We start from the raw sequence: 27,815 nt of genomic DNA on the forward strand, positions 1-27,815 counted from the left end.
TTGAGACCCCCTGGGAAGTCTGCTTAGTCAGCAGTTAGTTGGCCCCCCGGTTGAAAACTACTGCTTTAGAGAGAGGTGATAACTGACTGTTGTTTGGTTTACTCAAGCTTCGAGTTTCATTTCCCACAATCATGTGCTGTTCTCATCCTTCATTTTTATTTTACATCCATTTTCTCTTTTTACAGAGAGTTTTGATGTTTTGCCCTTGTGTACCAGTGAATCAGAATCACAACAAGCAACTGCACACACACAAACACACATCCCGCAGTATCAGCCTTGTTCTTGGCAGCACATAGTAAGCCCTCTGTTGGTGTTCAGCAGCCAGCCCAGCATAAAAAGAGGAGAGGGCATGACGGGCCGCAGCAGCAGGAATGTACTGAATGTGACCAACTAACAAGCAAGCTCTTGATAAAGTAGCATGGCGTGCAAAAACAGACACGCACACTTTTGCCTTCGCTTTACATGATTGTGTGTGTGGATGAGCTGTTGTCAGGTACTTGAACAGTGGTGATTAGTTTCCAATCTGGCTTTTTTAAAGTAACATGCAAATAACATGCTAATTTGAATTTCATTGGCCTTCTCAATTTTTTGGCTAGCTGTCATTTGCGATTGCAGTATAGGATTGAGTGTATAACCTTGTTTGTTGTAAATCTTTCAATGCTCCAATAATTTTCACCATGCAATGTCTGACCCATCTGTGTTTTTCGTTGTCACCAGCCACACTGATTTCTACAAATCAGTCAGATATAATGCAAAAAGTCAGATACCAGTCGGCCTGTAATAACCAATAAATGGTGACATGAACTCTTAAAAGGGACGCACTCTTCAAGAGTGAGTGCTCTTAACAGGATAACCATCCAAAAATGAATATTTACTAATAATTTATTCACTCTCATGTTATTTCACACCTGTATGACTGACTTTCTTCTATGAAACATAAAAAAGATAAATTGAGAAAAGCCTCAGTGTTTTCTTCGTCTATAAAATGGAAGTCAGCGGTCACTGAAATTGTATCATCATCTTTTGTGTTCCGCAGAAGAAAGAAAGCCATGCAGGTTTGGGATAATGACTGGGTAAATAAACAATGACAGTTGTCATGAACTATCCCTTTGAAGTGTTTTTTTTTTTTGCCATAATCTATCGCTGTTGCTAAAATAGGCATAAAAAATTAAATATCCAATATTATGAGAGTGCAATAACTTAAACATCACCAATATTGGCCAGTAACCAATATGGGGCCTATCTATATTGTGTCTCCCTTGTTGCATTTGTCAGGCCAGTATATAACTGCGTTTTATCTGATCTTACACTTTCTTTACCTTTCAGCCTTTCTTCAAATTGCACAATCTGCGAAAGCTGGGCCTCAGCGACAATGAGATTCAAAAATTGCCACCCGACATTGCCAACTTCACGCAGCTGGTGGAGCTAGACCTCTCTAGAAATGGTATGTAATACTCTTTCTTAAACGTTCACTGCTGCTGAAAAATAAATCCGCTTTTAAACCGCACCCATCTAGAGATATTTACACACTTTCCTACACATCCTGTGTGCCACTTGAAAGTTTCTTTACACAGTGCTCTGGAATGTTTTCTTTTGAGCCACGTCTATTTAAGAAGTGTACATCAATTTCAACGCCAAATTGTCTTCTCATGTGCCTCGCACAGCCCGAAGAACATTTACTGTTAGTCTCAGGATTGATTGTGGGAATGCCGAACATGTTGGTCTGTATTTAGACTATGCAGTGTTATATTCTGCAACTCGGCAAATGAAGCGACTCTCACTAGGTCCCCAACGTGTGGCTCAGATCCCATATAAGATGCACACTTACAGACGACTCACCACAGTCAAATCACCCTCTCCTCCCGTTCCTCCAGGCCATCTGGTAGCCATTATTAAGAAGCCTGAAAAAGTGCTCAGTTTGTCGTGACACTCCTTCAGTATATCTTGCTGACTGTGCCTTTCTCTCTCTTTCTCTCTCAGATATTTCTGAGATTCCCGAAAACATTAAATTCTGTCAGGCCTTGGAGATTGTAGACTTCAGCGGAAACCCCTTGTCCAGGTTAGTGTGTTGGAAGAACCCTCAAATCCCCCAAACCTCTGGCTCATACCAAATAACACTTTCTTGATTATGAAAGGTGGAGAAAGAAAAGTCTGACGCTAAAAAGAGTTTAAAATGATCAATAACAGTATTCTGTTAAAATGCTGTAATGTTATTTATATAGCAGGTGAGAATGGAACAGACCCTTTGTTTGGGTCAGTCAGTGCACACTGCTATTAAAGGATGTCAACTTAATTCATCACACAAGTGCTTCCTACTCATTATTTGCATTAGAGCAGGAAGATGGACGCTGCTGTTAGCAGTAACCGCTTTCACAGACCAAAACTTTTCCACTGTGCGTCTCATTTTCCTTTTGTCTCTGTCGGTCTCAGGTTGCCTGATGGCTTCACACAGCTCAGAGGACTGTCTCACCTATCACTCAATGACGTGTCGCTGCAGTCTTTACCCAATGACATTGGAAAGTAAGTCGATATGAACACGTTCTATTCCAAGGGGGTTTGTTTGTTTGTTTTTTTAATAAAACTGTAAAAAATCTGAAAAGTCCCTTCCACAAGAAAATTTATTGGGTAAAAATTTAATATTTTTTACACGTATAACGTAAAAGATGATTAAAAAAATTAAGGATGGTGACTGTTTTGTCCTTCTGTTGTCCTAGAGAATTCCATCATTTTCATTTTCGACAGTTTGATTAAACCCTACAAGGTCAACCTTTTGATGAATCTATTTATAGATCACTTATTCACATAAGATCTGTAACATGCTTTTAGAAAATAGATAGCGTTAATATTTATTTCTTGCTGATAGATATAAAAAGCAAGCGTCATATTGTATAATAATATAATATGTATCTCTTATGTCAGTCATTTATACAAAACTATATGCATGTTAATATAGTACAGTCTCACAATGCAACCCCTAATTTTATGCAACCAAAGTAATGGATAAAAGCAATGTGCATCACAGAGGAATACCTATGCATATTATTTTAAAATGTCTAAATGCATTTTTCTTTTTCAAATTTTTATTGCCTTTTGTAATTATCATGCAAAGCAGGCATCCCATTCACATTCAGACACACACTGTCTCTCTCCATTTCACACATGTACACACACACACACATGGTTTTTGGCTACTGTTGAATTCGTGCAGATGGAGGAGCCCCTTACTCTTCCAAACGGAGCGACACACTCCCCATCTGACACTGTCTCGACTCTCTCTTTTTTTCTTCTCTCAGCTTGTCAAACCTGGTGACTCTAGAGCTGAGGGAGAATCTACTGAAATCTTTGCCCTCGTGAGTTTTTTCCCATCCAACTGCAGTTATAAGATCCACAGTGTTTATGCTCTGATTATACACCCAAAAAATGGATAAAAATAACGTTAAATGTGAAATCTGTCTCGATCATCCTCTAGCTCTCTTTCCTTCCTGGTTAAACTGGAACAGCTGGATCTGGGCAGCAATGTACTGGAAGTTTTGGTAAGAAGTGGATAATTTTGTTTGGTCCTGAGAATAATTTTGATGTTTTAGTTATGAAATCATGCACACATATGCATGCCATGTTTTCAGGTTTATTTAGAGCTTATTTTTATTTGCCTCAGTGGCTATCTGATTATCATGTACTTTGCTGAACCAACACTTGAGTGCCTGCCGATTAACTTATCATTTGACATTGTTTTATTTTTTTGTAAATTATTGTTTGCCTCATTTTATTGCCTCATATCCTGTCTTTAATCTGCTTGCTGCTTTTTCTTCCGTTCAGCCTGACACACTTGGGGCACTGCCCAATCTTCGTGAGCTTTGGTTGGACAGAAACCAGCTCTCCTCACTACCTCCTGTGAGTACAGGCAGCTTCTGATTGGCTCATTATCATACTGGTCATCTGCCCTGATGGTTTAAAATATTCAGTTCAGATAAAGGTTCAAATTCTTGCAGATGTTGTCCTTTTCAGATGTTGTTTACCCTCAGCACAGCTGAATGCATGTGCCATGTGCTTGTTTTGGTGATAACTGGAGTGGAAACTAGAATACCTTAATTCACTTTCGGCTGACTGAAAGATGACCTCTGTGTTTAACAGGAGCTAGGGAACCTGCGGCAGCTGGTTTGCTTGGACGTGTCAGAGAACCGTCTATCAGAGCTTCCCACAGAGATCAGTGGCCTTGTCGCCCTCACGGACCTGCTGCTCTCTGAGAACCTCCTGGAAGTCTTGCCAGACAGCATTGGTGAAACTCTATATCCCTCTTATAAACATCAAGAAATATGAGATTGTTCCTGCTTTTTGTTAAAATAAACATGTTGTCCTGCCTTCACCATAAACTTCACCATAATCATCTTACTGAAAACTAAGTGCTGCCCAGACTAAAGTCAGTCAGCACCTGTAAGGTGACAACCAAAATGGTCACACTTGCATTCTGTCTGATACCTTATTTGCTCACAGGGTGTAGGCGTTTAGTTACACATGTGACATGTGAGTCTTATGATTTGCCAGAGGGAAATTTTGAATCCTCTGGTGTTAAAGTTCCAATCAGGTTACAACAGAAATGTTAAAATATTTTGTTTCTTTCAGGTCAATAAGATACACCTTAAATAATGTAAAATTGTCTAAATTATTACTTTTTTTAACTTTTATGGTCATAGTCAATGTTTAAAGTTTTTATTAATTTATAGAATCACAACACTGCCCCCTAGTGTCAGCAGACTTAGGTCATCCTATGCTGCACTGTTATTACAAGTTTAAGGTTAATGTTTTTTTTTTTGTTGTTTTTTCAGCTACTATCACTTACATATACCATGTAATTCATTTTAAAATCATGTTTCTTTCCTGTCAGTGATCATCAGTGTTTGTCAGTCATTGTTCATCTTGATACCATATGACTACAATTGTTTTTGTACTTATCTCAAGGCATCCATGAACTTTGTTTTTCTTTTACAGGCTCACTTAAGAAGTTGTCGATTCTGAAAGTGAACCAGAACCGCTTAGTGCATCTCACAGACTCTATTGGCGAGTGTGAGAACCTGACAGAGCTCATGTTGACTGAGAACCTTCTCCAGGTATACAACCTGCACCACCTGATCTCTGTTATGCCTGCCTTTATTTGGTTTCTGCACCTTCTAATTCTGTGACACTGATTTTGGAGCATCAGGTTATATTTTAAGTAATTCTTCCATATGATTATGCTGTAAATGCCCCAGATTTTTTTTTAAATGGTACAATAGTGGGAATGATGTGTCAATAGAGTGGATTTCATTTGCATTGCTTTTGTTTGTTTAAAGGATGTTTTCATCATCTGAAATAACTTAGAAATGAGTAATCACAATTAATCCTAACAATATTAGCAGGACTGCATTACCAAATTTCAAGAGGAAAGCAGACGTGTCAGAGCAGAGCCCATTGTGAAAACTTTCTCTTTCAGTCCCTCCCTCGCTCACTTGGGAAGCTGAAGAAGTTGACCAACTTGAATGTTGACCGAAACCGCTTGAGCAGCGTGCCAGCAGAACTGGGAGGTTGTGTCACCCTGAACGTGCTCTCCCTCAGAGATAACCGTTTGGGAAAACTACCCACTGAGCTGGCCAATGCAACAGAATTACACGTGCTGGATGTAGCAGGCAACAGGTGAAAATGCATTCTCTGTATCACAGGTTTTGGATGGCAGAGTGACCATAAGAATTGTTACCAGCTGCTTGTTTCATGCACTGAAGTTTCTCCATCTCTTGCTCTCCATCCCAGGTTGCAGAATTTACCCTTCGCATTGGCCAATTTGAACCTGAAGGCCATGTGGCTGGCAGAGAACCAGTCTCAGCCCATGCTGAAGTTCCAGACAGAGGACGATGAGCAGACTGGGGAAAAAGTTCTCACCTGCTACCTGCTGCCTCAGCAACCCTCATCAAGCCTTGGTAAGACACTCCACTGACCTTGTGAATGGAGCTGTCATGTCACACCCAAAGAGGCTTTGCATAGCCAGAATTTTGACTAAATGGCTAAGTTTCTACCCCACTTTGCAGATTGTTCTTACTTGGAGCTGCTTACTTGGTCAGAAACAGACCATTTGACTGAAAAAAAAATTAAATTATGCTGTAGTGTTCTTTTTTGTTTGAAAAAGTGCATTTAAAGTCACTACAAAGTGGACTGTGGCTGGTTTGTGCCCATGCAGTCCGAGGCTGAGACTACACACAGTGAATCCAGGACACGTATCATAATGCAATATTTTGTAATATGCTTTTTAGAGAATCTACTGGACAGGAGCGTTGATGAAACCTGGCCCACAGACACTAATTTGAACAGGGTATCGGTCATTCAGTTCCAGGATGACTCCAAACGCGAAGAGGAAGATGAGGAGACTGCAGCAGATAAGAGGGTGAGCGTAGAAATGTGTACAGGATGTTTATGATTTCTGTACAACTGTTTACATGAAACTGTGTACATGTGCTAACACACTTTCTGTATATGTGAACCAGCAGGGTCTTCAGAGGAGAGCCACACCACATCCCAGTGAGCTGAAGGTAATGAAGAATGTCATTGAAGCCAGGAGAAATGAGGCTTATACAGCCAAGCCAGATGAGGAACTGGAGTCCCCGGACTCTGAGGTAAATTCAAACAAAGGCACAATTGTTTTATTTTTTGTTTTTCTTGTGGCTTTTTTTTTCTTCTTTTTGTTTTGGGTTCAAAAGTGCTTCTTTTCGTTTTCATCAATTTGTATGGAAATAAATGCACAGAATCCGTTTATTTGTAGAACTATGGTACTAATAGTATACCATATTTTGCCAAATATGTCACATCTTTTTATCATCTAAAATGTGCCATGTTAATTTTATACTTATTTTTCATTATTGTTCTCTATACTGTTACATTTAAAGAATTTCTTTGTGGAGTGTGGGGAACTAAAATGTGTTTATAATGTTTATAAATATTGCAAATTATATTCAGGTGCAACTTACAAAATACATTAATTTTATACAATTAGTTTAAAAGGAAAACTATCAAGATTCCAGGCATGAATAAATATATTGCTGTTCACATAAATTGACGACAAAAGTTTTGTCTCTTAGGATAAGATTGACTAAGATGGGCTTTGTTATAAAAACCACATTATATTTGAAAATTCATATGAGACAATGGTGCTTGGACTGCTATGATTATGTTGATTATATATATATATAATTTTATATGTATGTATGTGTATATATCATTTTTTTAATTGTATTCATTTTATTTATTTAAATTATTTGATCATTTAAATATTGTCAGTACATATTTTTTTATATTATGTGCAAACTATTTTTTAATCATTATTTAAATATTAGATACAAGCTGCTCAGTTTTTTTCCATTGATTATGTATAATGTTTTTTCACAGGCGAAACGGTTGAGTGGGCTGTCCAATCAAAGTCATGATTCTCAGGCGTCCAGTAGCACCGCCTCTGCCACTTCTCAGGATGAGAAGCGGGCTGTAAACAGTACAGGGGTGGAGATTAATGATGGTCATGGTCAAGAGGAGGAGGAGCTGGATGAGATGGAGGTGGAGTATACTGAGGTATGTATGAAGTATGTTCAGCACATCCTTGAATGTAACTGTGACCTCTATTGTACATGTGCAAGCTACTGTAAAGATAATGTTTTGGTTAGTGTGAGTATGTTGCAATTTGTTTCACAAAGTCCTTCTGTTTTTTTCCTTGATTCAGAACAATAATGATTCTCTCACTGCATTGGTAAACCGTTTTTCTTGCCTTCACAGCCTACTGTGCACTTTGCTGAAGAGCCCATCATCCGTGGTGGTGATGAGGATGAAGATGAAGACGCTGAAAGGAGCGATGAGAACTCTCGAACGCCGCCTATTCCTGCAGAGAAACAGCGGCTCATACGTAAAGACACACCACACTACAAAAAGCACTTCAAGATCACCAAGCTGCCCAAACCAGAGACTGTCGCCGCCCTGCTGCAAGGCTTCAGTCATGACGGCCTTTCACCTACTGCTCACACCCCTGAGGATGAGAGGGATTGTGAGGAGGAGGAGGAGGACGAGGATGAGGAGGACGAGAGAGGAGTAACAGTCAATACCCCTTTTCAGCAAAGACTAGAAGCAGCTGAGCTAGAAGACAGCAGGCTGAGTCAGATGAACTCGTCCCTGCAACCAGTGAAGGTAAGAAGGTCTCACTTCTTGAAGCAGTGGTGTGGGAAATCCTGGTGAAATCAATTTATATTGTCTGTGGGTTTAAGTGGAGTTATTTAATCATGTTCACACATGTTAGTGGAGAGTGCGGAATTTTTTCTGTCTAAAGGCCATTGCACACGGAGACAGAATTTTCGTCCGAAATTTTCTTACGTTAAAAAATACTACCTCACGTTGTGTCAATCACGTTTACACACTGCCACCGAAACTTTCGTTTGTCATAAATTCGGATTAGGTTCGATTTTCTGCGTTTTCGCATACATTGCATGCATTTGGATAGGAAAGGATGAGAAAATTTCTGACTTAAGGTCATTGCGTTTTTCCATTTATTCGTATTCCTCATCCTTTCCTATCCAAATGCATGCTCCGGATGCGAACCTGATCTGAATTTTTTATGAAGGACGAGAGTTTCGGAGGCAGTGTGTAAACGTAATTGACACAATGTGAGGTTGTATTTATTTTTAACGTGCAAAAATTTCGGACTTAAAATATACAAAATACAGTGCTAAAAGTTTGAGACCCCTTGTGTAAATGTGTCCGTTTTACATTTTTTAAATTTAATGCAAATTTTTAAATGCAAAATTTGAGTTATAATACTGTTCAAAAGTTTGAGGTTAGTAGAAGTCTCTTAGGCTCACCGAGGCTGCATTTATTTGGACAAAAACTCAGTAAAAACAGGATTTTTGTGAAATGTTATTCCAATTTTAAATTATAGTAGTATTTTAAATTGTAATAAAAATTTTTTTTTAACTGTTTATTCATGTGATGGCCAATCTGAATTTTCAGCAGCCATTACTCCAGTTTTCAGTGTCACATGATCTTTCAGAACTCATTCTACCAATCTCTCCTGTCACTTTTGATCAAAAGACACATTAATTCTTACTGACCTCTGACCTTTTGAACAGTACTGTGCAGAAAAGTTCAGAATGTCTTTTGATTCGTCCCACTTTTGTTTTAGTTTGTTGTCTCACACTTTTAGACCCCTCTGTGACAATATTTGTTCATTCAGCTTCATTCGTGGTATCAGAGCCATCGTGTCATTGGTATGAATATTGTCAGCATGCAAAGTATGCCATTGATATCTTAGACTCTTTTGTATGAATAATAAATGCTTATTTTAAGATGACTTGTTCCTTTGAAAGGACCGAACCTCAAATGAAAAAGCTTCTCGTTTTGCCCCACCCTTTAGCTATGTTTAGCTCCTCCTCCACAGCTTGACTCCACCCCATTGAGCACTGCTCTTGCTTCTCATCGTATCATTTGCTGTCTCTGTTGCCTGGGGAAATCAGTGCACACTGCTCTCTTTGCCCACCTTTTCCACAACTGTGCTGTGCTGATCATTTTAAATTATACCTGAACTTCACATCAATATTTTTTTTTTCTTTCTATAATTATTATTGTGTAGAAATATGAGGACTCTCATTCGGTTTTTAAAATACTTTAACCAGAAAGATTGCATTAACCCTTTAGGTGTTTTACTGTTAGCAAATATGTAAAAAATGTTACAACCACCGACAGTGAGAATTTATTTCCTACAAACATGCAACATAATGCTTTGCAATCATTCATTGAATTCTTGAATATGATTTAATTCAGCTATGCATATTTAAAGTTAATCTTTGAAGCCAAGATTTATTTATATCTGGTTTAAAAAGTTTTGAACGCGGTCAGCAACTCCAAGGTGTGTGTGTGTGTGTGGTCTCAATGACTGGGTGAATGAGTGGCTGAGGAATGCTTGTGCAGGACTTGTGTGTGCATGTTTTCAGTTTGAAAAAAATTGTAACTTGCTGTTCCTTTATGAATATTCACATTTGTGTGGATGTGGGTTAATATTGACAACCTGTAACTTGGGTTGCTTAAACTAGACAGTTGGTCGTTTTGATTTCGCTGTCAAGTCTTTTTAAATTGCTAAACATTTTAGATTTCCTTTGTAAAGTGTGATGTGACTGTACAGATGCTGTATGAATAGCAAGCTTTTCCAGATAATAGCCCTTTTATTTCATGAGCTGAATCTGCTTGCTGAATGCAGTCTGAGAACAGAGTTGTGTTGTGTTGTTTTAAAGCTCTTTATGTGTGTAAGTCAGTGTTGTTTGCTGTATATGTGGTGGTTTTGGAAGCGCCCTGTCTTACTGTGGGTGGGTGTGTGTGTGTGTGTTTGGAGGCGTGTCTGTCATTGACCTGTGTCGATGTTTGTTCGATTTATTTTAATTTCCAGTCATATAGCTTCTGTTTTTTTTTTTTTTTTTTGGCCTGACTAATCTGCATGCCCTCTCGCTGGTTCCTGTCCTAACAGGGGGTGTCATTTGATCAAGTCAATAATCTGCTGATTGAGCCTGCTCGAATTGAGGAGGAAGAGGTCTGTACCTACTCTCTTTCCGCCCAAACTCCCGCTCTCTTCCTCGCTCTCTCCTTTTGATCATTCCTTCATTTATTTACTCACTCATCGTTCACCTGCAGTTCAGGGAATCATGACCCACCACAAAATTCCTTCATTAATCCACACCGAATGGCTAGGGAAATTGCTGACTAACATTTACTTATAAGTCACAGCTGTAATAGATCTTAGTGTTTGGAGAAGACAATGGTTGTGGTGCATCTGTTAGCTGAAGAATATTCTGGGTTGAGAACTTAGAAAAAAAAACAATTAAAATAAGTTAAGCTTTTGCAGTGATGAAGTTCAAATGTAAGTCTATGGACCAAAGCATTTTCAGTGGTTATCAAAAGCATCTCATAAACTGTATTTTTTATCTTAATAATTGCCCTTAAACTTGAAAGAAACATTGTGTTTCCATTACCACGCTTTTCTCCAAACTAGGTTCTATTACTGTCTGCCACCTGTTTTTCTGTCGTTTTCTTGTTTTTCTTCCCTCTTTTCCACCGCCTACCCCTCTGTCAGGTTCTGCCACCTAGGAGCAAGGAGCACATATGAGCTAGTAGAAACTTATATTTATCTTTTGCTGCATCATATTACAAGTGTCTCCGTTTTGTCTGATTGAAATGAACAAAACCCACAAAAGTAGTTGTTTATAGTTCCGTAATGAAATAATTTACATTTGTTACTTGCCATGTAAAAATATATGCCATACGTATGACTGATGTTCAGGGTTCCCCTAAAATCAGTCAATTCTATAATTGCACGTAAACCAGATGGAGTGAGATTTGTGGTTCTCCAAAACCAAAACCCACCAAATTATTGTTTGTTTCTTTTTCAAAGTGCAATATGAACATATGTAAATACTATATTCTCAGTCACGCAACTAATTTCAACATAATGTTGATGCCCTAATGCGGAGGTCAGTTATTTTCATCCATTTTTTAAATAATTCCTGACCCAGTGCCAATGTAAGATAAGTGACCATCAGCCATAGCATTAGACCAAATAAGATAATTACTTTCCACTTTTTTTTTAATATGCCTGAACCTGAGCATTTAATTATATTAGTCACACAAAGGGCTGTACGTCTCTAAAGATTTCATTATCCAAGAGCATTGTTCTTTCTTCTTCACTTGAGTTCTTTTTTTTCACATCTACCCACTCACTATGCCCACTTTGCATGGCTGCTGTAGAATCAACCACATCTAGTCCATCCCACAAAAAAGTTCACCACCCCTCCCATTCATTTTGTGACTATTTGGTATGTCACGGTGTGACTGTTTGGTGACGTGTGCCATCACTTAATCAGTCAATACAAATGTAAGGTGGTTTAAGATTAAATTGTCCTCAGTTGAACTGTTGATATTAGTTTTTTTTTAAATGTTTCTGTTATCTCATGCCGTCATTATCAAAAAAAGACAAATAACTATGAACTGAATTGGCTTCAGCCTTATTTTTTTAGGCCATGAATGCGTTACAGTACAATGTTCAGTAGCATTGAACTAGATGTGGAGTCTTTTGCCATTAATCTGCAAAACTTGAATCAATGCAAGTTTTGAGACTGGTGATGTTCAGACTTGAGCATGTGTTCTTTATACAGTCTGCATTAGTCAAACAGATCTTTGTGTCCTGTCCCAGCAATGCTGGCCTCCTCTCCTTGATTTTTCAGACTTTTGACTATTTGATCAAATGTATAATGTTATATATGAAAAGTAGTAAATGTAGTGTTAAAGTAGTTGAATTTGACTCGATCAAATGTCTTTTGCTGATTCTTGGAGCAACTTTGTTCTTGGTGTTAATAATTTTATATACTCTATAGTTTGAAGTCAGTAAGACTTCAGCGAGGATGCAGTAAGCTCAAAAAGTAACAGTAAAGACTTTTATAATGTTACAAAAATTTCTAATTCAAATAAATGCTGTACTTTTGAGCATTCTGTTCCTCACAGACCAGTAAACATTAAAACAAAATCTTACTGGCCCATTTCATTCATCACATTAACCTTCTAATGAAATTGTCTACTTGCGATTCATTGATTCCTTACATGCACAACCGACTTGTGACCTATTGATGTGCATGTAAACAAACTTTCAGTATAGAATAGATCAACGTACATTTTGTATGGTGTTTGTACATATAAACTGGGGTAAAGGCTGGAATACTCTACACTACATTTGCCTAGATTTTCTGGGCAAGTCAATGGTAGCTGCAAAAAGTCAGAACCAGTGTGCAGATATTAAAACTGCAAAATAATCGTTGGGCAAAGACTTTTTTTTCCCCCCAGTTAAGTCTATGATGCCCAGTTTTTCTCTATAACACATTTACACAGTCGTCTGGTGTATTCCTGAATAATGCCTTAACTGTGGATCGTGTACAATTCAAACCAGTTCTTTTCATAGTCCTGTAGTGTTGAATTTTTCACTTCAAAGATTGAAAAGATGTAGGTAAACCACTTAGTCTGTCACATGCAAATAACAGAGGATTTGGGCTTCTGTGTTATGTTTCAGCTTGGTTTTTAAATGCATGTCTAAATATGAAAAGGTTGTCCAATAATCCATAAATTAGAGCTCAATTCAAATCAAGGAAAGAAGGCTGGTTGGGACAATATATTTGATCTGTCTGAACATGGATGCAGTCATTCATATTATAAATACTTCCTTTCTAAACAACCATGTACTGCATGAAAACTTTTTTATTTGTTTTTTGTTTTGTGAGTCAAGCCGCGCATATTATAGGAAACGTTTTGAAGTATTTCGTTCTGCTTTTGTTCGTGAATTTCTGATCTCTCTGCTTCATCTGTAGCTGACCCTGTCTATCCTGAGGCAGACAGGTGGGTTAGGCATCAGCATAGCAGGGGGGAAAGGATCTACGCCCTATAAGGGCGACGACGAGGTACATTTCAGTGAGCTTTCACACAGTAGATGAGTTTCAGTAAATGCTTGTGCGTGTGGATTGTTTTAATGTACTCTATATGTCCTTTTCAGGGTATTTTCATCTCTAGAGTGTCAGAAGAGGGCCCTGCAGCTCGTGCTGGGGTCAAAGTAGGAGACAAACTTCTTGAGGTGAACATCTGTTTTCATTTTCTCTTTTGAGTTGCCCCATTCAGAACCAGTCATTCACGCTGCTTTAAATCCTCAATCCTCGCATTCACTCTCTCAGGTGAACGGAGTAGACCTGCATGGAGCAGAGCATCACACAGCTGTTGAGGCCTTGCGCAACTCGGGGGCAGCCGTGGTTATGACCGTTCTGCGAGAACGCATGGTTGAACCAGAGAACGCCATCACCACCACGCCACTAAGACCAGAAGAGGATTATTTCCCCCGGGAGAGACGGTCCAGTGGGCTGCCTTTCCTCCTGGACCCTGCCTCTCCTGCTGTCAGTGCTGGACCGATGCTGCGACTAGCCACTTGTCTGGTCCGCAACGATAAAGGTTTAGGTTTCAGCATTGCTGGAGGGAAAGGGTCAACCCTGTACCGAGTAGGAGACACGGTAAACACAAGACGCTCTTGCATATACACTCGTGACTTGGCTTGTAGTGAATATTTTATGGTGTGTTCATTGCTTCGGTGTCAGGTTGTGCAGTGTGGTTTACGGAAGTCAGAGCATGTCATCCGTTCTCTCCGTATGTTTAACATGTTTAGCAGAAGAATTCTGCATGACGCTTCTCAGCACCTCTAGGATGGCTGACCGAGATGGCAATGATTAGAATTACAGGGACTGACACATGATAGGGCCAGTAGATTATCAGATGGCAAGGGATGAAGTATTTTTGGATCTCTGCTGCAGACAAGCATCATACTGCCCTCTATCTTTCTGACATGGCCACATTTTTGCACCGCTTTCACAAAGGAGACACAGTCACACATTAGCACATGCACACACTCTATGCTGAGTAATTGTAAGTCACGTCTTTGTCCTTCTGCTTGACATTTGTGCTTGTTTTTACTAACAAGTAGCTCTCACTGTCTTGTCTGCTGGTCTGTTTGCTGCTTTGACTCTTCGGCATGAAACGTTCTATTCACAATTTTAGAGAACATACAGTCAGTGTATGTTCTCTACAATAAAGTGGCCTTGAAGGTCATAAATGGTTTGTTCTTTTAATACTACATAGTTTTAAATTACACCTTTTAGAGTTTTAAATAAGCCCATATAATAAACCGTTAAAAGCAAGGCAGGTAATTTTAAGCTGAGGTCAACAGGATCATTTCGGCATTGCAGCATGTTACACCAGCATACTGACTAGTTCTTAACAGCTGTACAGGAGCACTGAACTCTGCTGAAGCCAGCTCAAGTCAGCAGCTAATATAGCACTGCAAGAAATACTAGTATTTTTACTCTCCTAGGACTCTTTACTTTTCTTTTGATTCTTATGAAAAGTGTTAATGAAATGAGACCTGATTTAGTTCTAGATTTTTTTTTTATTCAAGGATAAACTTTTCAATGCTTTTCTTTTGTTGTTTTATATAGTTTAGTTATCTACTATTTACTATATTTACTTTTTCTATTTTTCATTTGTTTCTTGCCATGAGTGGTAGCTGTAAATTTTCATATATATATAATATATATATATAATAATAATAATAATAATTTCCTTGTATATTTTTTGTGTATTATTTTAGAAGACAGTTATATTAATATTTCACAATAGTGCTTTTTACTGTATTTTTGGCTAAATAAATGTATCCTTGATGTGCATAGGAAAATTCCTTCAAAAACTTGTATTGAGATGATATCATTGGCTGTGTTTTTCTGATTTTCTCTCAGGGAATCTTCATTTCTCGTATTGCTGAAGGAGGAGCTGCTCACAGAGACAATATCCTGCACGTGGGAGACAGGGTCATATCAGTGAGTTCATCCACCTCTCATACATCTTAATTTAGGGTTAAAAGTATAGTTCACTCGAAAAATAGAAAATGTTATCATTTTCTCAAATTTATGCCATTTATTAAAAAACCTGTCAGAATTTGTTCCTTGGAATGCGCTTGGCACATTTTTGATGTTTGTTTTCTGTACAAAACATGAATGATTACCAGTCTCTCAAGCTCCAAAATGCCATGAAAGTAATCCATACAATCATGGGCTGCATTCTAAATTTTCTGAAACATAAAAGCTTTGCCAAGAGAGAGACTCATTTATGCAGTTTTCAACTCTCATTCGTCTTCCCGTATGTCTTCATTTAATCTCAGTGATGCCAAACATCATAGGGGTTGGTTCTCATAACTAATTGTAATGCATTAGAGCTGTATATGAGCATGAATATGACTTGATTTCAGTCAATTCTTCACTCAAAGCTATTGTATGGTTTTAAAATGTAGCACACATACGTCTCTTTTGAAGCTTGAAAGTCACTATTCTCTTTAATTATACAGAAGAAATAGTCTCATGTTGTGTCTTACAATATAAAGTCAAACGGGTTTGGGGGTGAGTAAATGACAACATCTACATTTGTGCGTCAGCTATGCAGCTATATAATAGATTTTTTTTGTTCCTTGGTATTAAATCTAAATAAAGTCACTTTACATTGTGAGAAACTTAATAAGCCATTATTGTCCGGCTCACTGCATGGGTTAGTTAGTCAGGGTTAGTTTTAGCACAGTCTTTTGCTGTTTTTTTGTGCTGTACACTGTAACCTTTCTGCTTTGCAATGTGAAATGAAGAAGTGTGTAATTGTGAACTTCTCTCCTAGTAACCTTGCTTGTATTGAGCCTCAGCATTATAACAATTATAATCCCAACTGTTCTGTCTCCCTTGAGCCCTCTCTTTATTTCGAGATTTTGCTGCTTCTCCCTCTGTCCTTGCATGGGTTTTCACTAACACACTTCTTGCCTGCTTGGTGTCGGGTATGGTGATGGGAGGTTTTTGACTTGTTCTGTGGGCCTGCTGTCATGGTAACTGCATGCGTTACCCTAGCAGCTGCCGTTCTGTCACCCTGTGGTAAGCGCCGGTACTGAATGGTCAGTGCTGACCTCTGTTTGGCACCATGGTGGAACTTCTTACTGCTAAACAAAGTAAAGAGAAAACAAGAATAGTCTTCCCTCACATGGGAAGCAGGACAGGTTAGGCCACATCCCTTGGCTTTACAAAGAGGATCTCAAATATTATGCAGTCTTTGTGAAAATGCAGCAGCATTAGGCCACAGTTTCAAAGCAACATATGGTGTCAAGACAAGAGCCAGATCATAATTAAAGGGTAGTATTTAAAGACTTATAGTTAAAGGGTAGTAGTTAAGGCATTAGCTTTTGATGAGTCAGTAGTACTTTTATATACAAATTTATAATGGAGTTGCGACAGGTATGTAGTCAGGTTGCAGTCTCTATCTGTCCAAGTATAGATGACATGATGCATAATCCAATATTAAATTAAATGCAGGTTGTATATCAGCTCAATCCCAAGGCCTTTTGTATTTTGATTAACATGTTAAGATGTTGGACAAGGCCATGTTATAATCACATACAGATCTGTTACCAAAAACCAGACTGATACTATTTCAGTGAGACTAAAGTGTTTACATGGCATTTTAAAAGGTGTTTTATTGCTTTAGTACAGCTGAACTTTTACAGTACATGTTACCATTATAACTGTAATTTGTCCTGAACAAAGCTCACTTTTTATGAGTGCAAGGTCCTCTAATCAAATTATATGAGATAGCTCTGGAATATATTTAAATATGACAAGCTGTAGTAGAGTTTTGTCACGGTTTTCCTGAGGCTGCTCTTTTTATACTTTTTCTAACACACCACGTGATCTTGCTTCCTAAAGCATCTCCAGCATTTCCGCTTTCTCCTGTTGCACATTCCCTTCTCTTTTCACTTCTCTGGTTAAATGTGTATCAATGTTTTGATTTGCATGATTTTTCACTAAGAACCCATGCTTTTAAAACCAAGTATATGTAGGTGAAGTGGAAATAGCTTTCTCTTTGAATGCATGCTTTGAATGTCACATGATCCAGATCAGTCCTGTACAGGAACATATTTCACTCGACTAATATCTGGACTCTAATGTTCCTTGAAAAGCCAGCTAAATGAAATGCTGCATATAGTAATTATAGAGCCCATAAGACATGACACGTGTTCAGCACAAGGGGCTTTCATATGCCCGTTCTGGGCATATTGGCCCTCTCTGATCCTCTGGTGTTTGGCTGTCGCTCCAGATCAATGGTGTAGACATGACAGAGGCCAGACATGACCAGGCAGTAGCGCTGCTTACTGGCACCTCCCCCACCATCACCCTCCTGGTCGAACGGGACCAGGCCAGTGCAGGGGGCACCTCCCCTCGAACTCGACCTCACTCGCCCCCTCCTCCAGAGCCGTCTGACTCACCTGAGCAAGAGGAAGGAGATGAGCACCTTGGAAACCATCTAAACTGCCCTATGGAGGATGAATACCCCATTGAGGTGAGAGCTGGAACTAATGGTGTGATGCTGAACCTTCAGGGAGAGAGTGTGTGTGTTTCTCCCTAATTGAGGAAATATTTAAAACTGATAAAAATCTCTTAAAACTGATAAATGCTGCTTGCTGTAGTTTAATATCATAACAGCTTCATTTTGCTGTTTTAATGCCTCACTCAACAGAGAAAATGGTGCACGGTATGAACATTGCATAGTGGATTTGTGTTAGGATTGTGATTTGGCCTTTTAAAATTTACTTTTGCATTTAATACATTTTCCCTTGATGTTTTTATTCGTGCCCACTTGTAGTTGTGTAGACTTGCCAAGAAAATGGGTCTCCATTACAAATAGCTGAACAATCAGCTTAACTGTATTTACCATTACCATTCAAAAGTTTGGGGTCAGTAATATACATATATATTTTAAGAACTATTTTAAGAATACTTTTATTCAGCTAGGGTATATTAAAATGAATCAAAAGTGACAGTAAAGTCATTTCATGCTACAAAAGCATTTAAAATAAATGCTGTTCTTTTCATCAATGCTTTCTCTTCATCAGAGAATCCTGAAAACAATGCCACAGAAATAAATTAAGATTTTCCACAGAAAAATTAAGGTTAAAAATTTACATTTACATTTAGTCATTTGGCAGACGCTTTTATCCAAAGCGACTTTGGACTATCCAAAGAGGCAATCAGAAAGAGGAAGTGCTCGTAACACCAAGTCTCAGTCATTGTTCAAATAAGTACAAGCTAGTAAGTGGAGATAGAGGGAAAGTTTTTTTTTTTTTGAGTTTAGGATGAAGTCAAGTACTGCCGAAAGAGATGAGAGAAGAGATGATTTTATTTCAAATAAAATATTAAACAGCACTTCAGCAGTAAGCAGCTGTTTTTAACATTGACAAACAGTTTAAACTGTTATTTAAAATTGTAGTAATATTAACAAAATATTAATATAAAATAGTAATATTAACAAAATTTATAGTAACAAAAGCACAACCTTGCTTGGTGAACTTGAGAAAAATAAAACAAAAATCTTCCCAACCCCAAAATTTAAAATGGTAATGTAAATTTAAAAATAAAAATGACATTTATAATTATTGATTAATTTCAAAGATTATGTATATTTCATATTAATTGTAGTAATATTTGTTGTATTTTTACTGTATTTTTAGTCAAATAAATGCAGCCTTTGTGAGCATGAGAGACTACTTTCTTACCAACTAAAAAAAAAAAGATAATTATTGATTCATTTAAAAGATTTTCAGCACTGCATTTATCAGATCTACTGCAATGAGTGCTCCTTTTTCAAACATCTGAATTTCCTGTCTGGACAGGAAGTGACGCTGATCAAAGCAGGTGGTCCCCTGGGTTTGAGCATTGTAGGGGGTAGCGACCATGCCAGCCACCCGTTTGGAATTAATGAGCCAGGGGTGTTCATCTCAAAGGTAAAGTAAATCATGTCATATGATGCAGGTTTATGTAAAAAATGAATGGCATGATTTTTGTTCTGTGACACTTTTGTCCGAATTGATTTCTGCCATTTTTGTTTCTGGGTAGGTCATCCCCAATGGCTTAGCCTCTCAAAGTGGACTTCGCGTGGGCGATCGTATCTTGGAGGTGAACACCATCGACCTACGACACGCCACACATCAGGAAGCTGTCAGAGCCCTGCTCTCCAACAAGCAGGAAATCCGCATGCTTGTGCGCAGAGATCCCTCGCCCCCTGGCATGCAGGTATACACACTGATAAGTAGAGGAGAAGTGTAAACAAAACCTTCAGTATGGTTGGTTACCACCAGCTCAGTCAGATCTAATAAATATCACATTTGGTCTTTTCCTGAAAATCTGGCAAAATGGTCTGCAATGAGAAAGACACTCATACAAATACTTGTTCTAATTTTGGTAACTTTTGATTGGTAATGATCTCAATCTCAAAAACTTTTGAGACTTTTAATGAGACAAGAACATCCTCACATACCCTCTAAAACATCCCTGTGATTTTGTAGGAGATTGTCATTCACAAGCAACCTGGAGAAAAGCTTGGCATCAGCATCAGGGGCGGAGCTAAAGGCCATGCAGGCAACCCCTTTGACCCCACAGATGAGGGCATCTTCATTTCCAAGGCAATCAATGCTATATAAGACACGAACCATGCAGTATTCTGATAACATAACAAATGATGGTCTAGTTACCTACTTCACTACTTCCTCACAACATCAGTCATTTAAGTCCTTGATTTATTTTTTATTTTTTTTTCTTGCTCCTTGCTATAGGTGAGCTCCAGCGGAGCTGCTGCACGAGATGGCCGACTGCGGTTAGGCATGCGTATTCTTGAGGTGGGCAACAACAGTCTGCTGGGTATGACACACACAGAAGCAGTGAGGGTCTTGCGTGCTTCCGGTGACTCCCTGGTCATGCTTGTGTGTGATGGCTTTGACCCAAGAAACGCTGCAGGCATCGAGGTAAAGACCTAGTTATACAGCTCAGGAGGACATGAGATCAGCTCTGGTGTCCAACTGTGACTTATTATAGATGTAATAAAATATGGATTGACACTACCAGTTTGGAAAAATTAAGATTTTGAAAGAAGTCTCTTATTATTAATGCGACTGCATTTATTTGATTGCAATTACAGTAAAAACAGTAGTATTGTGAATTTTCAGCAGCCATTATTCCAGTCTTTCTTTGGTGTCACTTGATCCCTTAGAAATCTTTCTAATATGCATGGCATGCATGCATGCATGTACTACTACATATTTTGCATATTTATGTTATTTCTTTCAGGCATCCCCTGGTGTTATTGCAAACCCGTTCGCAGCAGGTATTGTTCGTAAGAACAGTATGGAGAGCATCTCATCAGTAGACAGAGACCTGAGTCTTGAAGAGATTGACATCATGCAGAAGGTGAGCTCTATGCATCACACAGAGCAGGAACAGCAGAGGAGTGGATGGAAAAATAACATCTGTCTGTCTGACTTTTCCTGCAGGAGGTGGAGATGGCGAGAGAGACGTCCCAGTGGGAACGCGAGGAGATTGAAAAAGTGGTGAGTGACTTCCCTAAACGGGGAGGAAATAACAGATTATTATTATTATTATTATAATTAGAATATGCTATCAAAATGACGACCACTTCCAAATCTTTCCTACAACTATAACTAATATATGTGGATCTGTCTATTTCTTTCTCTCTTTCTCTTATCTTATGCCCCTCTTTTCCCCCAAACCCTTCTGAATGATCTTGGGTGCTGCTCATTCCAAACATCACATTTTGTTTCTGCTCATTTCCATTCTTCTCCTTCATTAAATATGTTCTTGTGTCTTCATGGTCCCTGGTTTTATTGTTCATCCATGATTCTACATCACGTAAACCTCATTCCCATCTGTGCAATTGATGTCATCGGAATGTGTGTGGGTGTGTGTCCATATTTGTGTGGGCAAAATATGTGTCTGTGTATGTGTGTGGTTTGGGTAAACTTTATCCCCCACCCCCTCCTTGCCTTCCCTCTTTCGGTAAAGGAGCGTATGCGCTTGGAGCGCGAGGAGGCAACTCGTTTGCTGGAGGAAGAAACAGAGGTGAGGCTGTATGCCCTACCTGTCTTTATGGCCCAATTAGGAGGGCTCAAGGAGTGAAACACAGGACCTGCCGTCACCTTGAACATGAACAAATGAGTCACATCTGAACCTCTGAGCTATAGAAACTCTTTAGATCCAGTGTCCTCATGCTTGATGAAATATCTAATTAATGTTTAAAAGATTTTTGAACATTCTTTTAATGAACTGATCATTCATTGTGCTCTTTCTAACCCTCTCTCTACAGAATTTGAGCACTGGACCACTGAAACTGGATTACAAGACACTGGCGGCTCTACCTACCACTAGCCTACAGAAAGTTAATAGAGTAAGTAAACGTAAATTGCAGAAGTGTTTCCTTACTTGCTTTTGAATGCTTAGCATATTGGTCTTCTAAAACCCTATCAGATCAAGCTATACATTTGTCCAGTAGTGCTGCTTTTACAAGTAGTGCCAAAGGTGAAGCAGTCCAGCTGCTGGCTTTAGTCTTCGGCAGCAGCAGGGTTGGATGTCATTCCAGCCATACCTCTGACAGAATACAGATTGTATTTGCTGGTGCTTGAGCTGGAGTGAGGGGGATGTGCTGGCCGACAGCTGACAGGAGCTCAAGTTATTTTAAAATGTGTGCTGTGAGCTGATTGGCTGTATGGTTTAATGGGTGGGCCTATGGGTGGGCCTATGAGGAGTAAGGGACCCTTGGAAGATCTTGACAGTTAAGTTTTCTTGAGTCAAGCTGCTTGGAATCTTACTGTGAGTGTATCGCTGCTATTACTCTACAACTCTTGTTTTTTTCTGTCATTTCTTAAGCACTCATTCCTTCATGAGTTCCTTTACAACTTTTTCCTTCTTTTCTTTTTCTGAATGTTTTTGTGTGTGTGCGTGTTACATTTTATTTAGGGTTTGTAATAATAATTTAGGATAGGATTTTTATATAGGATCTGTAATAATAGCAATAGCCATTAGTTGTTGGATGTTGAATGTCAGTAGTTATACCGAGTCAATCATTTGTATTATGCTGACTACACATACTGTAAGCATCCCTCATACAATAATTTATTGCCTTCAGTGATATTCAATAAATGTTATATAATGCAAGTTGTAATTTGAGCTTTGTAACTTTTTACAAACTACAAGATATTCCTTGTCCCTTATAAGCATTTTTAGCCTAAGTCTCTCTTCTAGACATGTTTAACCTACATAGCACTAGCAGCTGTTAGCAAATTCAAGTGAGGAATGGAGAGAGGGTGGACTGCTCTTAGATAGGGAAACACTAGCACACAGTTATATCCCTCACGTGATTGTGTGGTATACGAAGTAGAGTTTAGTCATGGCTATTTATAGATCAGAGCAGTGTCTTTTATCAGCACAAGAGCCGTTGAATGAAGCTTTTATCAGTATGAGGCCATTAGTTGTATACAACAGTCACATCTTAAGCATCACAATGTACCACCAAGTGCACCTGAATTGTTTTGTTTCTTTTCTGTGATGAGAATCCAGTACGGTTTCATAACACTTTGTAAAGTTGCGTCTTTAATGGTAGTGACAGTTAAGTAATTGTTTGTGTATTGTGGTAAGGGCTCACTCAGAAGTGTTTATAAGTTACATGCACTGCTAAAAACTACTTGATATGGTTTCTATTAGGTTATATGTAAAGCAAGCATTCATGGTATTTAATGTTGAATAAGATTTGAAACTGTAAATACCTCCCTAGGTATCTAAAGCAAAATGTAGTAACTGTCAACACAAAATAATAGTATTATTGTTAACTCAAACTTTTTTTATTATTATTAAAAATAATTTTTGCTAGTTTGAATAAAGCTTAAATAAAATAAAATGAATCAATATTAGAATAAAAACTTGAATCAAGAAAGAAATGTTGCTTTGGGAATTAACTGAAATACAAGTACTTACATTTCATAAACTAAACCTGAAATAAAAAGACTATTTAAATAATATATATATATTTATTAAAGCAAGCACAAAATTATGAAAGCTAAAATTAGCTGAAAATATAAAAGCAAAGTCTACATTAGAGCAAACACAGTGCAAATGTTCTTCTGGATTGAGTGACTGTCTACTGTGAGATGTCTCAGGATGATGGGATAGCTGTATTTAGCTCCTCACTCATCTGAATCGGCGTGACCTGTAGATGATTATGACTTTAGCACGGCTTTCATTTCTTCCAACTTTGCCAGACTAAACCCATCTGTTTCATTCTATACTGCTTTTCCTTTCTTTGCTTTTTACATTTGCTATGTTCTAATCTTTTTGTTTGATGCCATGTCATTTTCTTCCTCCTTTTGTATATCATTAGTTGTTCTGCTCTTTTGTTTGTTTTTCTTTCCTTCTCATGTTATTTCTCCCTTCTGTCTCTGTCAATCATATTCTCTCTCTCATTCCTCAGTTTTCTCCCTCCTTTGCTACATTCTTCACAATGGAGGCTGCCATGCCGGCCGTCCCTGTAGACCCCCTGGGTTTTGAGAGAGTCCATGCTTCTATGTACCATGTAGAACCCGTTGTCCTCCCTTCGTCTCCAGTCTGCCCAGCCGCAAGTTCAGCGGCTTCAAAACCTCCCCAAGCTGACACATGGGACCCCCTCCCAGCTCGAGGAGTCCCTCAAGACGCTGAGGAGGAAGAAGAATGTCTTGTGGACTCCCAGCCAATCTGCTTTAGTGAAAATCCTTTTCTTGTGGCTAATCGCAAGAGCAAAGGCTGCCCTCCTGAGGAGCGCATTTTATCAGGGCCACCTGTGGGTTATGGCAGGCATGGGCAGCTGCAGTCCTGGTTGTACAGCAAGGCAAGCAGCCTTGGGGGAGTGTGTTTTCTGACTGAGTGTGTTTTCTAGTCAAGCATGGTGTGTCATCAGTAGCTATTTAGAGTTAACATAGCAATCTCAAATGCCATTCAGAGATTTCTACTGATAGCTGGTTTAGATTTACAGATGTCTTTGAAAATGTTCTTAGGTCGTTTCACTGAAATATTCATGTCTATATACACATTTCCAATATTTAGATGAAATGACGCGGATTCAAAAATGGGACCCTGTAATGTGTATAACCTTTATATGGTCTTGAGACATTTGAACGTTCCCAGAGAGAGTGAGAATGCTTTGAATGTGAAGTCAACAGTTGTTGAACAAAAAGGGTGAAGGGTTAAGGCCTCTCACCTTAAATACAGACTGGCCACCATTTCCAGGAATATAAAACACCATGGTCTCTAAAGTAACATTTGAGACATTGACATTGTTCTAAAGTCTAAAGTCGTGACGTATTGTCAAGTATGGTGACCCATACTCGAAATTGGTGCTCTGCGTTTAACCCATCCAAGTGCACACACACAGCAGTGAGTAGTGAACAAATGCACACACACACACACACACACCGTGAACACACACCCGGAGCAGTGGGCAGCCATGCTGCAGCTCCCGGGGAGCAGTTGGGGGTTCGGTGCCTTGCTCAAGGGCACCTCAGTCGTGGTATTGAGGGTGGAGAGAGCGCTGGACATTCACTCCCCCCACCTACAATCCCTGCCGGCCGGGGACTCGAACCCGCAACCTTTCGATTACGAGTCCGACTCTCTAACCATTAGGCCACGACTTCCCCTTTCTTGACACTGTTTGAAAAAATGCATTTTATTGCACCACTGCTTTATTTCAAATTATCTGTGGCACGTAATACAACATATTTGTCATCAAGAACAACTATAATGTGCAAGCATATTAAAACCTGCTTAAGGCAGTTGTTTATGGTTTGCTATTAATGTTATTCTCAAATCAAGATGAACTGCTTTTATAAAATTGTACATGATTGTTTATTCTTAATAGACTATATTGTAATTTGGCCAATTTTGCTTATTGGAAACAGCAAACCTCATCTTGCTTTGTGAAATACTTAATTGACCTTGAGCAATTTCTTTCTTCTCCTGTTCTCGTGACATGTTGTGATGGATGTTCCTTTTATTTTTATTTCAGTCTTTACCGTCTGAGCCTCACAGGATTGACAGTCCTGTCCGAGATGCTGCACACTCTCCACACAACTCGCAGGTCAGTACCATTTCAGAGCGTATTCACTCCCTTTTCATCATCAGCCCTTTCTTTTCTCATTTGTTTTCATGAGACTATCAAACATTACCATGGATAAGCCTGTACAGATTTATGCAGGTGTTTTGCATGGTCAAAGGCAGGCCTAGTTTACATGTTCATTAAGGTAATGTTCAAGGTCGATGGCCTATGTGCTCTCATTCCACCCCTCGTCATGACATTTTCATATTTCTCAGCAGTCCCACAAATCTTCCTCTGTGATGCTTGGAAGGGAGGTTCGATATGTAAGTGGGCTGATTAGCCCTTGTATGGCCTGCACTAGCTGCATTTGGCTTTGCATTAGATGTTAAGAGCCGAATGGAATATGGGGTGTGTACCTCTGAGCATGTCCTGCTTTTCATGCTCTCTGCAGCAGTGAAATGCTTGACTCTTATTTAGTATTTCCCCCAAACCAAGCAATTGAGAGTGTAAATACGGCTTGGAGAATTAACACAGTATATTAAGGCCTTGTGAATCATATGTAATGTATATAACATAATATGAACTACTGTTCAAAAGTTTGTGATCTGTATTTGTCTTGCTCACCAACAAATCAAAAATACAGAAAAATCTGTAATATTGTGAAATAATATTATTACAATTCAATGTATTTTCAAATGTAATTTATTTCTGTGATGACAAAGCTGAACTTTCAGCATCCATTATTCCAGTTTTCAGTGTCACGTGATCCTTCAGAAATCATAATTGAAAATCGATTTTGTGGAAATTGATTGTTTTTTTCCCCCCAGGATTAGTTGATGAGTAGAAATTTTAGAAAGTAAACGACAGTCTTTACTGTAACATTTGATCAATTTAATACGTCCTTGCCGAATTCAATTTTTAATGTCTTTAAAGAAAATCTTACTGACCCTAAACTTTTGAAAACTAATCTAATTTAATATGAGTCTTAGTCTCAGGCAGTTACTTTACTCCAGAAAGGTAATCCCATGTGAAAAAATGTCTTTCTTCCTGTTAATTTTATATCATGTTCATACTCTCTTTTTTTCAGTCAAACATTCATTTCCCTTCAAATGCAAACACCAAGGATAATTCATCAGTGAGTGTCCATTATGCAGATAACTTGAAAATTGTACTAGAGCAAGTCCGTTATAATGTTGATGTGAATAACATATGTTGGAAAAATTGCATAAATTTATGGTCGATTGATTTTGCAAAAATTTGATTTATTGTCAATTTTATTTCTCCCTCTTTCTAGACTAAACCTGGTGCCATCCAGCCCCTCTCTCGGGTGCGACCCGCTGTGTCTCCAGCCAGTCAGGATGGCCACAGCAGTCCCAACCCTTTCCAACATGGCCTCTCTCCCATCAACTCTCAGACCACTGTAAGATCCCTCACCACTGTCTGAACCCTAATGAGGCCCCTTTCATCCTCAGTTACCAATGCCTAAAGACCAACAGAACGCGACTGTTGTTTTATTTTCTCCATATGCATTCCAATTGTGCCTGTTAAGCCTTACAAACAGTCACACCATAATCCAGGTCAAAGAAACGGGTTGTTAAAAAAAAAAAAAAAACACTTGTCAACTTCTCACTGCAAGTAACATTGTGCCTGTTTTCTATCAAGACACCTCTCTTGGATTTTTTTTCTTCCCCTAATCACATAAACCACATTGTTTGCACAGCAAGGTTTACACTCACATTATCTCAGCATACCAGTGTAAACCAAAATATTGCCCCGAGTCATCACCATAACCACAGACTCCTCCTCTCCCTCCATCCTTTCATTGACATGATCGCAATCGCGGGTTGCATGCGGTCTAGCCTTGCATTTTCCTCCTGTGCTCTGCCTTAGCTGCTCTGTCTCTCATTAGCTGTTCCATCCTTTTTGTCCTTTGTCTGTTTCTCTACCCTTCCACCCCTCCGTCCTCGACCTCCCCCGACCCCTCGTACAGCCTCGTGCCCCATCCCCTGACACACATGAGGAATACCCCATCAATATCAAGCAGGTATATAAGGCCTTCGCAGCTGTGCCACACTCCCTGGCCGTACTGGAACCCCCACAGGTAGGACAAATGCTCCTCAAGGTTGTGAGCATGTCGTGGTTCCCCCGTCATCCAGTGCTTGGTCTTCCCTTTGGACATTTTGTTCCTTTGGGAGCTTGTTTGCTGTCGTTGTGCATGAGTCACTCATGGTGGTGTCGAATCCTGGAGTTCATCTGACAGGGAC

The 27,815-nt window shown here is 39.0% G+C and overlaps 1 protein-coding gene across 18 annotated transcripts in view; it reads left to right on the forward strand.

Moving 5' to 3' along the window:
• scrib (scribble planar cell polarity protein) overlaps positions 1 to 27,815 on the forward strand; it is an 86,755-nt gene that overhangs the window by 43,114 nt on the left and 15,826 nt on the right. For 6 of the 18 annotated variants that reach the window (XM_079430928.1, XM_079430926.1, XM_079430911.1 and 3 more), the window contains exons 2-32: positions 1,327 to 1,444; positions 1,981 to 2,059; positions 2,431 to 2,520; positions 3,294 to 3,350; positions 3,470 to 3,533; positions 3,817 to 3,891; positions 4,132 to 4,276; positions 4,987 to 5,105; positions 5,468 to 5,667; positions 5,782 to 5,948; positions 6,279 to 6,409; positions 6,510 to 6,638; positions 7,408 to 7,584; positions 7,786 to 8,190; positions 10,514 to 10,576; positions 13,395 to 13,484; positions 13,577 to 13,654; positions 13,752 to 14,081; positions 15,357 to 15,437; positions 17,743 to 17,985; positions 19,316 to 19,426; positions 19,539 to 19,715; positions 19,988 to 20,104; positions 20,255 to 20,443; positions 20,766 to 20,885; positions 20,969 to 21,025; positions 21,498 to 21,554; positions 21,799 to 21,879; positions 25,522 to 25,593; positions 26,639 to 26,686; positions 26,846 to 26,971. In XM_079430928.1, coding sequence (XP_079287054.1) covers positions 1,327 to 1,444; positions 1,981 to 2,059; positions 2,431 to 2,520; positions 3,294 to 3,350; positions 3,470 to 3,533; positions 3,817 to 3,891; positions 4,132 to 4,276; positions 4,987 to 5,105; positions 5,468 to 5,667; positions 5,782 to 5,948; positions 6,279 to 6,409; positions 6,510 to 6,638; positions 7,408 to 7,584; positions 7,786 to 8,190; positions 10,514 to 10,576; positions 13,395 to 13,484; positions 13,577 to 13,654; positions 13,752 to 14,081; positions 15,357 to 15,437; positions 17,743 to 17,985; positions 19,316 to 19,426; positions 19,539 to 19,715; positions 19,988 to 20,104; positions 20,255 to 20,443; positions 20,766 to 20,885; positions 20,969 to 21,025; positions 21,498 to 21,554; positions 21,799 to 21,879; positions 25,522 to 25,593; positions 26,639 to 26,686; positions 26,846 to 26,971 — 3,996 coding nt within the window. The remainder of the gene's footprint in view (positions 1 to 1,326; positions 1,445 to 1,980; positions 2,060 to 2,430; positions 2,521 to 3,293; positions 3,351 to 3,469; positions 3,534 to 3,816; positions 3,892 to 4,131; positions 4,277 to 4,986; positions 5,106 to 5,467; positions 5,668 to 5,781; positions 5,949 to 6,278; positions 6,410 to 6,509; positions 6,639 to 7,407; positions 7,585 to 7,785; positions 8,191 to 10,513; positions 10,577 to 13,394; positions 13,485 to 13,576; positions 13,655 to 13,751; positions 14,082 to 15,356; positions 15,438 to 17,742; positions 17,986 to 19,315; positions 19,427 to 19,538; positions 19,716 to 19,987; positions 20,105 to 20,254; positions 20,444 to 20,765; positions 20,886 to 20,968; positions 21,026 to 21,497; positions 21,555 to 21,798; positions 21,880 to 25,521; positions 25,594 to 26,638; positions 26,687 to 26,845; positions 26,972 to 27,815) is intronic. The other 12 variants (XM_079430919.1, XM_079430923.1, XM_079430912.1 and 9 more) reach the window with 8 other exon arrangements.

The sequence above is a fragment of the Barbus barbus genome, assembly GCF_936440315.1.
Source record: "Barbus barbus genome assembly, chromosome: 2".
In the NCBI taxonomy this organism is placed as follows: Eukaryota; Metazoa; Chordata; class Actinopteri; order Cypriniformes; family Cyprinidae; genus Barbus; species Barbus barbus.